This window comes from Mauremys reevesii, linkage group 7, assembly GCF_016161935.1.
Source record: "Mauremys reevesii isolate NIE-2019 linkage group 7, ASM1616193v1, whole genome shotgun sequence".
Classification (NCBI taxonomy): Eukaryota; Metazoa; Chordata; order Testudines; family Geoemydidae; genus Mauremys; species Mauremys reevesii.
The window spans coordinates 97,959,149-97,976,035 of NC_052629.1; the positions used below are offsets into that span (position 1 = coordinate 97,959,149).

At 43.5% G+C, this 16,887-nt stretch overlaps 2 protein-coding genes across 3 annotated transcripts in view; both read right to left on the reverse strand.

Moving 5' to 3' along the window:
• Window positions 1-479, reverse strand: part of CARD19 (caspase recruitment domain family member 19) — a 53,554-nt gene extending 53,075 nt beyond the window's left edge. For both annotated transcript variants that reach the window (XM_039547125.1, XM_039547123.1), the window contains exon 1: window positions 234-479. The gene's annotated coding sequence lies outside the window, so the exon portion shown is untranslated. The remainder of the gene's footprint in view (window positions 1-233) is intronic.
• A 6,252-nt stretch (window positions 480-6,731) lies between these two features.
• SUSD3 (sushi domain containing 3) overlaps window positions 6,732-16,887 on the reverse strand; it is a 52,794-nt gene continuing 42,638 nt past the window's right edge. The window contains exon 5 of the mRNA XM_039547116.1: window positions 6,732-7,356. Coding sequence (XP_039403050.1) covers window positions 7,149-7,356 — 208 coding nt within the window. The 3' untranslated portion in view covers window positions 6,732-7,148. The remainder of the gene's footprint in view (window positions 7,357-16,887) is intronic.

The following is a 16,887-nucleotide window of genomic DNA, read 5'->3' on the forward strand; positions in this document are numbered from 1 at the left end:
ATAATTTAGAAGTTGCAGTAAAACTCATGTTTTTTTAAATCGTGTAACAGAAAACTGAGTGAGGGGTTATCTATAATTTCCCACTTTTGCAAAAAAGGTACATATCCAGAAAGCCATAGCCCCCAGTTTGTTAAGAAGCAACAATCTACTTGTAACGGAGCTGGGATTTTCATGTAGCCCTTTGAGAAGAACATAACAAACAATGACCTTTGGAAACAAAGAGTGTAACTTACCCCAGTACAAATCCAAAGGATCACTTTGGAGTTTATACAACGGCCATGTGCTTTCATTACAGCTCCTCCTGGACCTAGGACTTCTCTTTGTAATGTTACAGTAATCTGAGGCAAACTAGTCATCCAGGCAGTGACATTGGAACAATTTATATTGTGGGGGTGCTGAGAGCCATTGAACCAAACTGTAAATCCTGTATATGATGGAAACCGCTTCAAGCCAGGGGGTGCTGCTGCACCCCCAGCAGTTCCAACACCCCTGCATCCCAGGCAGTCATTGCCGTGACATTCTGGGCAATTGTGATGCTCTCCAGGTATGCAAATGAATTGGAGACAGTCAATGATGAGTGGCTGATTATCTCTGATGTCTGCTCAGGCAGCGGCAAGGGGCAGCAAATGGGTTCAGTGTGGGAATCAGGCTTTTCCAGTGTTCTGGTTTTCATAACTTTAAAAAACAAAAACAAAAAAAACCCAACCCAAAAACAAACAAAAAAACCACACCAACAATATAGAAATCCAAAATACACACAGGAAATCATTCCACTCACATGTTAATTAGTGACTGAAATTTGGTTCAAATTCCCCACGGTGTGTTTACAAACATGGTTCAGAACAAGGATGAGACACTGAGGTACTGACCCTGTAAAACAGAACATTCTGATACAGCCATGGTCTCCCTGCTGCAAGATCACATTCTCTCTCTTTCTCTCAAATTAAAGCTTAGGCCCTGCAGGTATTGCTGAACCTCAAAGGGCATGGAGGTGAATTCCTAGATCTGCTATTGAACAGGTAAGAAGTCTCTCAATAAAACACAGCTAAATCAACCACTTCTCGGTCGTTTATCAACCTTATGCAATGTGACTGGTAAGCCCACCTTGGAGCTACCAGGTGGCATGATGCCAGAACGACTTCACTTTCTTCAAGTAGAGAGTCAATTAAGTCTACCTCTCAATTAAAGTTATTACAAACGTGTGCTGCACGTCAATGTAAAAAGAAAAGTTGTGCAAGCTGTTTACATCTGATTGTAACAGAAGCAGCTCATTCTGCTTCCCGCAAGTCATTGATGCCTGAGACATTCCAGAAGCAAAATCACTCGAGTCATGCAAAAATGAAAAGTCTCGTGCACAGAAGCAGATATTCAGTATTTTCTGTAAATGCATGGGTGCTCTGATCTCTCCCTGCCTTCCCAGGCCTGTCTTCTCTTACTTAAAGTTCAGCCATGCATTGTATGTTTCCTCTTTCTTGGTTTTGCAGCCCTTTCTCTTTTCTGTGTCCTGCAAAGGCCTCTCTCTCTCTCAGATACATCATGTCCCAAATAAATTTTTAATTATCGTACTGCATAACAGGGAGTATTCTTCATTGTTTCAGAGCGACAAAGCACACAGTGGAAAATGGTATCATTTAATTCCTCCAAAAGAAAGCACAAGAACAAGTCATTCAGCAGGCCTTCCAAATATTCATTTACAAAGCTCTATGGAGGAAATGCTTGCACGATAGTCAATATTCTAATGACAGGTTTCAGAGGGGCAGCTGTGTTACTTTGTATCAGCAAAAAGGAGGAGTACTTGTGGCACCTTAGAGACTAACAAATGTATTTGAGCATAAGCTTTCGTGGGCTAAAGCCCACTTCATCACATTCAAGCAGTGGAAAATACAGTAAGAAGATTATATATATATATATATATATATATATATATATATATATATACACACACACACACACAGAGAACATGAAAAAATGGGTGTTGCCATACCCACTATAACGAGACTAATTGATTAAGATGGGCTATTATCAGCAGGAAATAAAAACCTTTTGCAATGATAATCACGATGTTAGTCTCTAAGGTGCCACAAGTACTCCTCCTTCTTTTTGCTAATACGCTAATGTTTATTTAAACACTTCACTTCTTCAATTGGGTGTAGGCTACCTTGAGAAAAATCCCACACCCCCCCCAGTATAGTCTTCAAACACACACATAGGATTGGCAACCCCAAGTGTACAAAAATGTCAGTCAGCCCCCTGCACCCCTGCCAAATCATGAGATTGAAAAAGAATACATTTGGGGTTCTTTCTATTTGCCTTCTAGCAGTAGACCCCTTAGGACTCCTGTTTTCAGGGTTTTTTCTCTGCAACTATGAGGGCTCAAAACCCACTTCATTTTTAAATGAAAGGCAAGATTCCCTTGGATTCGCCTGGCTCCACCAAAAAAACCCACAACCACCCACTAAGTATTGTGAGATTCACAATCAGATCACAAGAGTTGGCAACACTGCTGTCTTTGCCTCCCCAAATGAATCTGGACAGTCCCTTTGGCAACAGGCAAGTACTTGCTAGGAGCATGATCCTGCGGGTGGTTGTGTGCTCTTGACTGGCTCTCAGCACTTCACAGGTTCAGGTTCTTCATGTTTCTAGCATGGCAAATGATTCCTCTTCCATTTATCTCAGAGAACCAGCTTTCTTGATTCCCATGGCAAGAGTTATACCAGCTGGCTTAGACAACACCACCTCTTGCTATTTACTGGAAGATCTTAAAACCATCCTTTTGGCTTTCTGTAGGCAGCCTAAGCTCAGCAATCGAACAGTGTGACTTGGGCTGTCTCAGTACATTGGCTTGCATTAGGAAAGCAGTTTTAAACCATTCTCGGTGAAGGAATACAACAAGTAAGAAAGTTCACTGGTATTCATGTGCCATTTAGAATTATCCTACCTTATCGTCACGTATAGCAATTAAACAATTCATAAGTATACGTCCATGGGGGTTCTTTTATATGTTGGAGGCATTTAGCTTTTTTAAGCATAAGCTGCCAGTTCATTAAAAATATACAAGTCAATGTGAAAGACCCCTTGGGAGTTGTTCTATAGCACAGAGATGAGAGTATGAATCTATTTAAACTCATTAGCTCGTAAAAATTCTAAGGAGTTAATTTAATAAACATGATTTTTTAAATGTCTGCTTAATATTCTCAACTGCTTTCATCTTCTTCCTGCAGAGCACTCCTTTTCCTTCTGATGATAAATAATTTTTACACGAGCAATAAAGCCAACTCCAGGGGGCATCATTATCATAAACTAAACACATTCCCAGGGGTAACAGAACCACAATTCTCATAAAACGCTATGGGTGTTGTTCCTTTGTCTTGTTATAACTTTGCTGCCTATTGCACTAGATTGCTTAAACAAATGATAGTAATCAAATGCTCCAGCACTGAGATAGTAAATCTACCTGGCTGCTCTGTTGTCTCTCATGGCTATCAATGGCTTTCACCTGCAGGGTTTTTACTTTCTGTAGCAAACATTACTCAGACTGGCCTGATTTGACAAACCTAGTGATTGAGCTCCCTTCTTGTGCTGTGCATTGGTGTCACAAACAAGTGAATGTGGTTTTCCCCTGGTTGGCTCTAAATCATATTAAAGCATCTAAAAGTCATGTGGGTAAAGTTAAAACTACAGTGAGCTAAATCCTGAAATCCCTACACAGTGCATGAACAGGAAATTGGATTTAATGAGGATGGCAGGAGTCTGCCCATAAACATTACAGCCCAGTGAAACAAACACTCATGGCTGAGTCCATTCATAGACGTGTAGGACTGGAAGGGACCTCGAGAGGACATCTAGTCCATTCCCCTATGCTCATGGCAGAACTAAGTATTATCTAGACCATCCCTGACAGGTGTATATCTAACCTACTGTCATAAACAGATAGTTACGGGTTAAGGTCTCTTTTACCTGTAAAGAGTTAAGAAGCTCAGTAAACCTGGCTGACACCTGACCAGAGGACCAATAAGGGGACAAGATACTTTCAAATCTTGGTGGAGGGAAGTCTTTTGTTTGTGCTCTTTGCTTGGGGGTTGTTCGCTCTTGGGACTAAGAGGGACCAGACATCAATCCAGGCTCTCCAAATCTTTCTGCATCAGTCTCTCATGTTTCAAACTTGTAAGTAATAGCCAGGCAAGGCGTGTTAGTCTTATTTTTGTTTTCTCAACTTGTAAATGTTCCTTTTTGCTGAGAGGATTTTTACCTCTGTTTGCTGTAACTTTGAACCTAAGGCTAGAGGGGGGTTCCTCTGGGTTATATGAATCTGATTACCCTGTAAAGTATTTTCCATCCTGATTTTACAGAGATAATTTTTACCTTTCTTTCTTTAATTAATTAAAAGCTTTCTTTTTAAGAACCTGATTGATTTTGTCCTTGTGTTAAGATCCAAGGGGATTGGATCTGGACTCACCAGGAATTGGTGGGGGAAGGGAGGGGGGATGGTTAAATTCTCCTTGTGTTAAGATCCAAGGGGTTGGATCGGTGTTCACCAGGAACTTGGTGAAAAAGCCTCTCAAGGCTGCCCAGGGAGGGGAAGGTTTTGGGGGGACAGAAAGTGATCCAGACACTGAAATTTCTGGATGGTGGCAGTGTTACCAGATCTAAGCTAGTAATTAAGCTTAGAAGTGTCCATGCAGGTCTCCACATCTGTACCCTCAAGTTCAGCGTGGGGGAGGAACCTTGACACCTACTCTTAAAAATCTCCAATGATGGAGATTCCACAGCCTCCCTAGGCAATTTATTCCAGTGCTTAACCACTGACAGTTAGGAAGTTTTTCCTAATGTCCAACTAAACCTCCCTTGCTTCAATTTAAGCCCATTGCTTCTTGTCCTATCCTCTGAGGTTAAGGAGAACATTACAGCTTACAGCCCGTGACTCTAGCAGGGAGGGCTGAAGGGGGGAAAACCTTGCACTATTCTAACTTGGAAGGCCAACAAAAGGAAGCTGTATACATTCATAAAAAACTTAAAACTCATCAATAAATCTTTTGTTGTATTCCTAGAAATTACACACTCAGTAACATTTCCTAAAATACTTAAGTGACTTAAGAACCTAAGGCGCAGATCCCAAAGGTATTTATGTGAGAATTTCAGTGGGAGTTAGGCACCTACATACCTTTAAAAATCTGGCCCTAAGAGCTTCAGTCACTTTTGAAAATGGGACTGGCATGGATCCCACACACTGGCTGAGGTAAGCCCCTTGGCTTCACCACCTCCTGGGGCTGAACCTTGGAGCCTTCAGCACCTCTGCTGACTCCATAAGCTCCCCTCAGTGAGTCCACTCGACTTGGACTCCTGGGGAAGACTCGCACATGCAAAGGGAGCAATGCACCCCCGACCTCTTCAGACTGGAGTGACTCTCAGACGGAAGGGTTTATTAGATGTCTGGAACACGGTGTAGAAAGTTCTTAGTTAGCATTGAGAATAGAAAGTTACAGCAAAGTCCATCGGGGTCAGCCCTGAGCTCTCTGTCTCACCCTCCCTTGAGACCCAGTGCAGAAGCATGTGTCCTGTTTCCAGCAGCCCACACTAACCATGCCCAAGGGCCCCTCCTCCATCCTGGGTTCTGATTCCCAGGCAGAACAGGTCACCTGGCCATCCATCTCAGTTCTTTGTTCTCCCACTGGCCAAAACTAGCTAGCTTCCTGGAGAGGGCACCAGCAGTCCTGGGTCGTTAGTTGCTAAGCACCAAATGTCCAAGCCATTGTCCTCTGGGTTTGTCATGGGATCCCAGATAGCCAGTCATCAGTCACACCTGGATCACTACAAAGAATAAACCACCTTTTCCCACCACCCAGTTAACCGTGCATTGGGGAAACCGAGGCACACACCGTATTCATACAAAACATTAGGAAAATTCCCACTTTGTCACAGGGACTTTGGCGCTTTTGGGCCTCTTACCCACTAACAATATGATGAAACAGCTGAGAGCTGGAGGAGCATTATGGGTGAAATGACAAGGGCTATATCCAACAAGGCACTGAGAACTTCCCGCAGGAGACTGAGTGTTTGTCTCTCCCAATAAAGTCAATGGGAATGGAGTGTGCTGTGCAATACTCAGAGAGCACTGATCAGACCACAAACAGGCATGCCCCAGGCCCACTCAGCTGCAGGATTCCTAGAGTCATCACGGCCACCAAAAGGCGCGATGTAACAAAGCACATAAGCATGTGCTTAACATCGTTCAGTGGGACTTAAGAGTGTGTTTAAAGTTAAGCACATGCTTAAGTGCTTTTCTGATTTGGGGCCAAAATGAAGTAGGGTTTTTCTTGATTCTTCGGCAAACTGCAACAATCTGAGCTGATGAAAATAACTAAAAAGTCTTTCAAAATTTGGTGGGGAGAAAAAAAGGATGTAGTGAAACATCTGAATTCTTCATAATAAGGTCACACAATTAAGTCTATTGTCAGGGCTCGCCTTACAATCCTATTTTATAAGGGCTGGAAAGTGGCACCAATTCCTCTTATTTTTCTGATGAGAGAACAAATAAGAACTCTATTTGAACATGGAGAACAATTATATTGTTACTACGGAATAAGAGCCAGAGCAGTTCCTTAATGATCCAACCTTGAAAAACAAGAACACATATATTCTAATATGAACAAGGAGGTCCTGTATATACCTAGAATGGATGAGTTAACTAGTAATGGCATTCTCAAATAAAATGACAGTGCTTTTTCATTAAAAAGAAATTTTATTGTAATTTTCAGATGTGTGTGCAAAAATACGTTTTTTTTTCTGGCATGGTTACAAAAAGAACGCAGGTTAAAAGAAGTTTGCAGTCATATGAATGTGTCATTGTTGTCAGAGACTTTACATGAAGCAAATATACAAATGGTTATCATTTCTCTTTATAGTATGTACAGGAGAATATTATATTCTTGCCATGATATTTAGCACTTTGTAGAGAATGGCTACATAAGCATCAACATTCATTATTTTATTTAAGTTAAATCTGGAAGCATTTTAAAATAATCTTGATGTATAAAATTTTCAGATTCATAAGAATAATTAAGTAGTTTTCTATGCAGTCTTTAAGGCACATATTTCTAACCAGATTTCATTTTGGTCCAAAACAGCAAATTATTTGTTTCTGACATTGACTATCCAGGGATACGAGAGATGGGTTTCTTATAAATATCCTTGTCGTGTCTATAGACCTCAACATGTATCGTACTCACTGTATTTATTGGAACGTTATGTTCTGGCAGTTCAATAGGTGCACTATCGCTTGTGTTGAACTTGGGCTGACAGTCATTTTCTCTGCCACAGGCAGAAGCTGCAATTTCCCTAGTCTGTTCTTGGTGGAATCTGCAAATAAGGCGGCGAAAGTTAGTTGGGTTTCACTTGCTTTAGCAGAGTCAGATCTTTCAATTCCATTTTATTTGCACATCAAGCATTTACCAAACAATTTGTGCTGTGCTCCATGGACTGCTTGCTCTAGCATTAAAACAGTGGGCCGTGATGGGGCAAATAATTGTCTCTCAGCTGACGCAGGGAGAGTTGCATAATTGTGAAGGCGACACAGCTTGAAGACAAGTGGTACCTGCCGGTGCAATGGGGTGGGGGAATCTCTTTTTGAATTTTGTTGCAGTTTTGTTAACTGCCCTACTGACAAATCACGGCAGCTGTTTACACTGTGGGATTGATTCTCAGGTACCCTCAAGTCCCTTTACACTGTTCTGGGAACATGAAGTAGCCTTAAAATGGGCATAAATTACAGTTACACTCACTCACTGGCCCTTTCCGCTCACACAGCAGCGCAAAGGGACCTCAGGGTAAATGAGCACAAGGGCTGGCTTGCACGAGGAAGTTGTACCAGTCTCCCTATTTCAGTTGGGGGGAGGGGGCATTTTTTACTGATCTAGTTAGACTGGTACCAGCCCCAGCATGGGTGCAGTTATACTGGTGCAAAGGTGCCATACACTGGTGTAGTTTAGTCTCCTTCCCATATGGGAATAAGCTATTCTGGTATCAGGGCTGTTCTACTAGTATAACTGTATCTACACGGAGGGGGCCGGGTTGTACAAGTTTCACATGCAGACAGACTGTAAGGCCCTCTCTCTGCTTGCACACTGATACATGCACCGGAGTCCCCTGGTGGCTGTTCAGTGGCCGCCACAAAAGGGAATCTGCACAGGTTAATGCTGCCCATAGCAGCTCCGGCTAGGACACCTGCTTGGATACCCGCTCATGGGCAAAGGAGGAGACTGCCCTGGAGCACAACAGCTTTGCTTGCTCCACTAACCTCTAGCTCACACCCTGCCTCTAATACATCATCAACCCCCTTCCAGATGCAGATCATGCAGAAGGGCTTTTCTGAAGCTTGTGGCTAGGAATGGTGCCAAGGAGATAGCATTCCCCCTCTCTATGCAGGCAGTGGGAGTTGAACCGCCATAGGCAGGGCCCTACCAAATTCACAGCTGTGAAAAATGCATTGCGGACCCTGAAATCTGATCTCCCCCATGAAATCTGTCTATTGTAGGGGAGACCAGATTTCACAGAGTTGGGCAGCTGGAGAGAGTCGACTGCAGTCCGAGAACCCAGCTCTGAAGGCAGCGCTGCCGCCAGCAGCAGCGCAGAAGTGAGGGCAGCATGGTATGGCATTGCCACCCTTACTTCTGTGCGGCTGCTGGCAGTGGCACTGCCTTCAGAGCAGGGCGTGCCTGACAAGCAGCTGCCCTCCGGCCACCCAGCTCTGAAGGCAGCAGCAGAGAAATAAGGGTGGTAATACTATGATCCCCCCACACAATAGCCTTGTGACACGCCCCGCCCCCAAGACACTGTTTTGGGTTAAGATCCCCCACGATTACAACACTGTGAAATTTCAGATTTAAATATCTGAAACCATGAAATTTATGATTTTTAAAATCCGATGACTGTGAAATTGACCAAAATGGACCGTGAATTTGGTATGGCCCTAGCGATAGTGTTCCCTCAGCACATGAGCAGACCAAACCCTCTTGCCCCACCTCTGCATGGATTCCCTTGTCCCAGAGGGCTAACTACCCCTTGTAAATTCCATCTCCCCCACACATTTGAAAGGCAGGAGTTATTTTTCACCCTATTTATTTTTCAAAACCATGCATATAGAAATGACAAAAAGGTTCTGCTTATTGACATGAAAGATCCCATCCTGATTTTCAAGCATCAGTGACTTTCCTTTACCTCATGTAAACCAGGGCAAGCACTTCAGAAAATCTTTCTGAAGCACATCACAGTTGGAGCCGTTGCTCTGAAAGCACCGCCACCCTTCCGCTGAGTTAAGTGTGTGTATCAAGAGAGGAAATAAGTGTTTCACTGGCAGGAAGTATGGCTGGGGTGTGGAGATTACTTACCCGTGCAAGAACGAAGTGCTACAAAAATACAAGATTCAAATGCTGATACTGCATGCTGATGCAGAGCATAAAATTGTGAAGATTTTCTAATCAAGTGCTAGAAATGCCCACGAAAAAAAGCAGTTACTGGCAGCATCACAATTTGGCACCTTATGTTGCCAAGGACAAATGCTTTTTTTAGTGCCAGCAACTCCACTCAATGCTCTTGAGGTGATAGGAAGTAGTTATAAGGGAAAACAATCTCATCAAAACAGCAAGTACAGAGGAGGAGGAGGAGAAAGGCCAGAGGGAGAAGGAAGAAACTAACAGAGTTTGGGATGGGAGAAGAGGAGAGGAACTCTGTAAAATGTACCTTTGTCTGCAAGTTGTTGCATGGAGTACAGAATGCTTGCATTTGCAAGACCTGTCAAGGGACCATGTTAACACTGCAGCAAAGAGCTTTCAAAACAAGCTATTTTTGGCCTTTGTGCATTTAATGTAGAGCTTACTTTTGCAGCTGATCCTATTGTGAAGCCATTCTATAAAGCTTTGTGTGGGGATTTAGCAGCTGCAGCCTGCCTCCCATGGAGGTCGTTGGGAGCTGCACCACTAAAGCCCTGCGATTTTAAACAATTTCCCCGAAGACTGTAGTTGGATCATCACTGTGCACCACCTGGTTATTCTATAGGGACAACACCTGAGCCCATTTCACTCAGTAGCAAACTCCCATTGACTTTAGCCAGACTAGGAATTGGCCTTCGATGATTATGTAGTCATTCTCCACTAGGAGATGCTTTGGGTGGAAAAGTGGAGTGCAACCACACACCGGAGCATTAGCCGCTGCCTCTCTAGGGGTGTCCTACTAATGTTAAAAATGTACAAATGCACATGTCCTGAAGGAAAACACTCGTAGTACATTGGACTAAAAGTCCTTGCAAAAGCCAGTGGGATCAGTGAAGTCAGTGGGCATTTTGCCTGCGTTAGTACTGAGCAGAAGCGGCAGGACTGGGCCCAGCGTTAACAAGAGTTACAGGCATGTGCATCGGGTGGATCCTGTGAATTTATACTGATCTATGAAACACGAGTGTCACTTTGTACTGTTGTTCACTGGTGCTCCCTCCATTGTGTAAAAGCAGCATAACATGTGTGACCCCCTTTTGTACTTTAACAGTCCTTCATTCCAGTCTCCAGCTGGAATATTCCAAAGCCTTTTAGGGTGTGTCTACACTGCAATTAGACACCAGGGCGGCCTGTGCCAGCTGACTCGGGCTTGTGGGGCTCACGCTAAGGAGCTGTTCAATTGCGGTGTAGATGTTCTGGCTCGGCCCGAGCTCTGGACCCTCCCACCTCGCAGGGTCCTAGAGGTCAATCACGAATGTCTACACCACAATTAAACAGCCCCTCAGCATGAACCCCACAAGCGCATGTCAGCTGGCATGGTCCAGCCACAGGTTTTTAATTGGAACATAGATATACTCTTAGTGAATGACTTGGGCTCATAACACCTGCTCATCTTAGCGCTTACTTGAAAATAACACCAAACACAGTAACACGGGATACTGATGTTCTCACATGGCCATGTTTGACTTTAAATTTGGAAAGGACAGATGCAGAGGGTTCATTTGGCTGGGGTTTTTGTTGTTGTTGCTGTTGTTTGCATTCTCTTTTCAAATCTATTTCTAGTATCATATAAAATAAACAGGCAGCACATGCTACAGCTCCTGAACAATATTAGAAAAAACAAGATTATACAGTCCACGGGGCTGGTGTAATGGGCGGAGGGGAGGAGGGGTATGGAGATATAGACACAGCCTATACCAGTAGAAAAGAGTAATATACAGAACTGTGCCTCAATGGCTATTAGATTAATTGAATGAATTCTCTTTTGTGAGAGTTGAGAATTGTTCCTAGCTGCAGGGGATGAGTAAGCTAATAGGACCTCCTTGCAATGAGAGAACTCCAGCACACTGGGACATCATAAGTACATTTTGTATTTCCTGTCTGTTGTTGGCAACAGAGTGATTTCTAATGGGGGTGGGTGGAACTTTTCTCTTGTTCTATGTCAGGTGACTTTGCACTGATAATAATGGAGCCATTATGAAAGCAATAATGGAACCTTTTCTGAAATACAAATACACACATACGCAGCATTAGTTGCAACAGTATATTAAGGCAAGGAAGAAAATTAATATAATTTAGCAAATATATATCTAGCACTTTTCACAAGGCAAGTGCTTTACCATTGTTACAAGGTAGGGAATGTTATCTTCTCCCTTTTACAGCTGGAAAACGGAGGCAGGAAGGGTGAGTGAGTTGCCCACGATCAGACAGGGCGTCATTGTCAAAGCCATAACTAGAACTCTGAAGACCCTGATTCCTAGGTCCATGTTCAAACCCTGACTAGCCCATGCCTCTCTCTGAAGGCATAGCCACACTGGGGGACGGAAAGGGAGAGGGGACAAGAATAGTATATATTTTGGGGCATTCCCAGATTTGAGCTAAAAATCACACTCCCCTTTGCCCAGTCGTCCCAAGACCATGATTGGATTGGATATGATTGATCTGAAGTGCCCCATTTGGGGCCATATTGTGGGATTTAGCCACTGACCCACATTGGGTGTGGAGTGGTGCAGAACTGTATCACCCCAAGGTGGGAACACTGTCTGGGATGCTGCAGCCTACTCCCCCCAATGTTCCTGGCCAAGTCTATAGGATGGTAATGAAGAAAAGAGGGGACATAGGTCTGCCTCCTCCTTTTTGTGATCATTTGGGGCAAGAAAGCCATCCCTGCACTCCCCAGACTGCTATTGTCTGTAGATCTTGCACCCACTTTGCTTCCTCGCCCTACTTACCTGTGCAAGGGCCAGAGACAATCTAATCTTTGCCTCAATACTAAAACTCTCATGATTAAATCCTGCTATGGCTGGTTCAGTGTGGGGGGCGCAGGGGGTGGGGGTGGTATTCATCCAGCTCTAGACTTCAGGATGTCCCGATCCATAGTAATATGCATAATATTAACATGCATACCATTAAGAGAGCATCACTACCCTGCCTCTCTACTGGAGCTTAAATTCTCAGCTGCCAATTTCCTCTTTCTCTTAGCATCAGTGGATCTGAATCAACATCTGCTGCAGGGAAGCAGCTTTCACTGGCTTCAAGGGGTGTATTGATCACGCGCACCAGTTGCAAAAGGAGGGCCACAGATTTCTAAAGTGAAGGCCAGTTAAGTTACACTCCAAGCTCTAAGAGGTCATTTTAGTTGTGCAAGTGTCCTTGACTTTTTAAAAGAAATGTTCAGCCCAGTATCATGTGTCACAGTTTCAGAGTAACTGCACAGTGTTCCCCCTCCATGGTCACCCACTTAAAGGTTTCCAACTCTCAGATGTCACCTCTCCTGAGAGAAGACCTGCGTCTCACTCCTTTCCAACCAGGGTTTTTAAGGCTGCACAGCTCCCTGATCTGCATTGCAATACCTCCAGCAAGCGAGCACCTGTGCTTTGCTTTCTCTCCAAGGGCTATGGTAGTGTATTGCCAGCAGCACGTTACCACACAGCTTCTCCTAAGGTAAAAGCATGACAGAGAAAGTATATAAAGACAATAAAAGAACCTACACTCATATTAGAAAGCTTACCCGAGGTCACCCCCAACTCCAACATGGGGTTCTGGTAGGGGGTCAGTCCTTCAAACCCCACAAGTGGGTTTTCCCTGTTCTTACACGTTCTTATCAGTCTTTAAAATCAGGAACCAGATTGAAGACTCTGAGTCAGTTTAAAAGACCTTTCTTTGTCTGTTGGTCTCTGAAGAGTCCAGTTTGAACCAGAATATGTGAGCCTTCCCAGGAGGCGGTGTGATGGGTTGTCACCCCTGGGGTGCAGTCTGGGACTGGGGTACCACTGAGCCCCCTGACCCACCAGTCTGGGCTCCCTCTCACACTGTGCTGCTGTGACAAGCTGCGGAGCCCTCCAGCCTGCACTTTCACCAGCACACATACAGGTAGGGACACACCCAACCGCAGTTACATGCAGGCTCTCTGACCAGCCGCTGCATAGGAAGGCTACAGCTAAGGCAACTCCCAGCTCCTCAGGCACACACCCCCTCTGGAGTATCAACCCAAAATTATACCGTCTTGTGCTGCCCAGGGAACCATACAGTGTAAGCTCATAAAATTCGCTCCCTCCCAAATGTGGAGAGGAATATGCAACAGCCTTTGCCCCTGAGTTATGATTTCCACACACTTCACTCCAACTCACTGGTTTAGATAAAGCAAAAACAAGTTTATTAACTACAAAAGATGGACTGTGAGTGATTATAGGTGATAGCAAACAGGTCAAAGCAGATTACCTAGCAAACAAACAAAAAACACAAACTAAGCTAAATCGATTGGATATGAATAGCAGACCCATCCTAAGAGCTGATACAAGCAGGCTGCAGATTCTTAAGGGGCAAACTGCACTTGCTTTACAGCTTGGACTCCCCAGGTGTTTAATTCACAGGCTAGGAAACCCTTTAGCCTGGGTCCAGCACTTCCCCCAGTTCAGTCTTTGCTCCTCAGGTGTTTCCAGGAACCTTCTTGTGAGGGGAGTGAAGGACCTCAGGTGATGTCACTCCCTGCCTTATATTGCCTTTGCATATGGAGGAAGCTCTTTGTTCACACAGCTTGGCTCCCAGATCAGTCTGTGGAAAAATACTGACATTCCAAGATGGAGTCTAGAGACATGTGGTCTCATCAAATGTCCTTGTAGAGTCATAGCAGCCATTACTTGGAGGCTGTCTGGAGCATTCGTAGGAAGGCTCCCTAGGTGGGAGATAAGCTTCTCCTAAGGCCTATTGTTTTTCCTAAAGGCCCGTTACCCTGACTAGGCCCTTCCCCACCCACTATCTAGACTGAAAGCATCTTGTCTAGTGCGTGCTACCCAGGTGTAACTATATTTGAAATACAGATACATAGTCAATATGCATAACTTCAGATACAAAAATGATACATGCATACAAATAGGATAATCATATTCAGCAAATCCTAACTTTTCCAATGACAATCTCACGTGACTTATCTTGCATAAAATACATCATAATTGTCATAATCATATCATAATACCACCGTGAAGAATATGTGGTGCAGTATCACAGGCAGTACCTCACTCAAGAAGTTACAACCCGAGTGATTTGCCTTAACCATCTCCTACTGTTTTTACTTCCTGGAGGAGCTGTGGTAGCTCTCTCCCTGGGAAGTGCATACAATCCCTGGCCTACAATGATACATAAACTATTCTTATACTTAATACAATACGGTCTCCCATAGATATCGCGGGAAGTTCCCCTGTCACTTCACATATTTACATAACTCTCCTAGGCCAGGCCTACACTATAAACTTACATCGATATAACTATGTAGCTCAGGGGTATGAAAAATCCATCCAGTGCAGACATCACTATGTCGACAGGAGGGCTTCTCCTGTTGACGTAGCTTCTGCCTCTCGCGGAGGTGGATTAACTACGCCGATGGGAGAAGCTCTTCCATTGGCATATTTATATCTTCACTAAAGCACCACAACAGCGCAACTGCACCTCTGCAGCGTGTTAAATGTAGACTTGCCCTGAGTTACAGGCAGTGGTATCAAACTAGTAATGTGCTACTTGTAGCCATTTCACTGCACACTCCCTGTAATACAATATTAAGCACATAAGGTGACACCATCACTTGTTTTGTTTTATTAGCATTGCATCCAATTGTGCATCTCTTCACACAGCCATGTGTGATGGCCTCCCTGTCACTTAAGTACTGCCTTGCAACTAGGCAAGAGAAGATAGCTGTGGGCAGACATGTAATTTGCATTTACATGATCCAGTGGTCCCAGCATTGTGCAAATGGCATCTAGCGGCTGCATCACCCTCTCAAAGTGACTACAGATCTGCAGGACCAAACCCTTTGAATTGACATTTATGCCTTAATAGAAGTGAAATATGGTCAAGTTCTGAGTGCTGTGGGAAGCATAACCTGGAACGTCCTGACTTTCATAGATTCCAAGGCCAGGAGGGACCATTGTGATAATCTAATCTGACCTCTTGTAGAACACAGGCCATAGGGCTTCCTCAAAATAATTCCTAGAGATCTTTTAGAAAGACATCCAATCTTGATTTTAAAATTGTCCATAATGGAGAATCCACCATGACACTTGGTAAAGTGTTTCAATGGTTAATTACTCTCACTGTTAAAAATTTACACCTTATTTCCAATCTGAATTTGTCTAGCTCCAACTTCCAGCCATTAGATCATGTTGTACTTTTCTCTGCTAGATTGAAGAGCCCATTATTAAATATTTGTTCTCCATGTAGCTACTTACAGACTGTATTCAAGTCACCCCTTTCTTTGTTAAGCTAAATAGATTGAGCTCCTTCAGTTTATCCTTACAAGGCATGTTCTCTAGTCCTTTATTCAGTCTCATGATTCTTCTATGAACCCTCTCCACCAATTTATCAACATCCTTCTTGTATTGTGGGGACCAGAACTGGACACAGGATTCCAGCAGCGGCCACATTAGTGCCAAATAAAGATGTAAAATAACCTCTCCACTCCTACTCAAAATTCCCCTGTTTATATATCCCAGGATCGCATCAGCTCTTTTGGTCACAGCGTCACACTAGGAACTCATGTTCAGCTGATTATCCACCATGACCCCAAAATCCTTTTCAGACTCACTGCTTCCCAGGATACAGTCCCCCATTCTGTAGGTATGGCCTAGATTCTTTGTTCCCAGAGGTATATATTTACATTTAGCCACTTTGCTTGTAGCCAATTTACCATGCAATCCATACCTCTCTGACTCAGTGACTTGTCCTGTTCATTATTTACCACTCCTCCAATTTTTGTGTCATTTGCACACTTTATCCATGATGATTTTATCTTTTCTTCCAGGCCATTGATAAAATTGTTAAATAGCAAAGGCCCAAGAACTGATCCCTGTGGGACTCCACTGGAAATACACTGTTTGATAGTGATACCCTGTTTACAGTTACATTATGAGACAGTTTGTAATCCATTTAATATGTGCCATGTTAACTTTATATGGTTCTAGTTTTTTTTTAAATCAAAATGCTGTGCAGTACCAAGTCAAACGCCTTAGAGAAGTCTAAGTATATTACACCAACACGATCATCTTTTCCAAGCAAACTTGCAATCTCAGAAAAATAATCAAGTTAGTTTGGATGGATCGGTTTTCCATATACCTATCTTGATTTGCATGAATTACATTATCCTTCTTTAAGCCTTTACTGAGTCCCATATCAGCTGCTTCATTATCTTGCCCAGGATCGATGTCAGCCTGATGGATCTATAATTACCCAGGTCATCCCATTTATTCTTTTTAAAAATTGGCCCATTAGCTTTCTTTCAGAACTTCCCCAGTGTTCCAAGACTTATGGAAAATCAGCATTAACGGTCTAGCAAGCTCAGCAGCCAGTTCTTTTAAGACTCTTGGTTGCAGGTTATCTGAACCTGCTGATTTAAAAAATTTCTTACTTTAGTAGC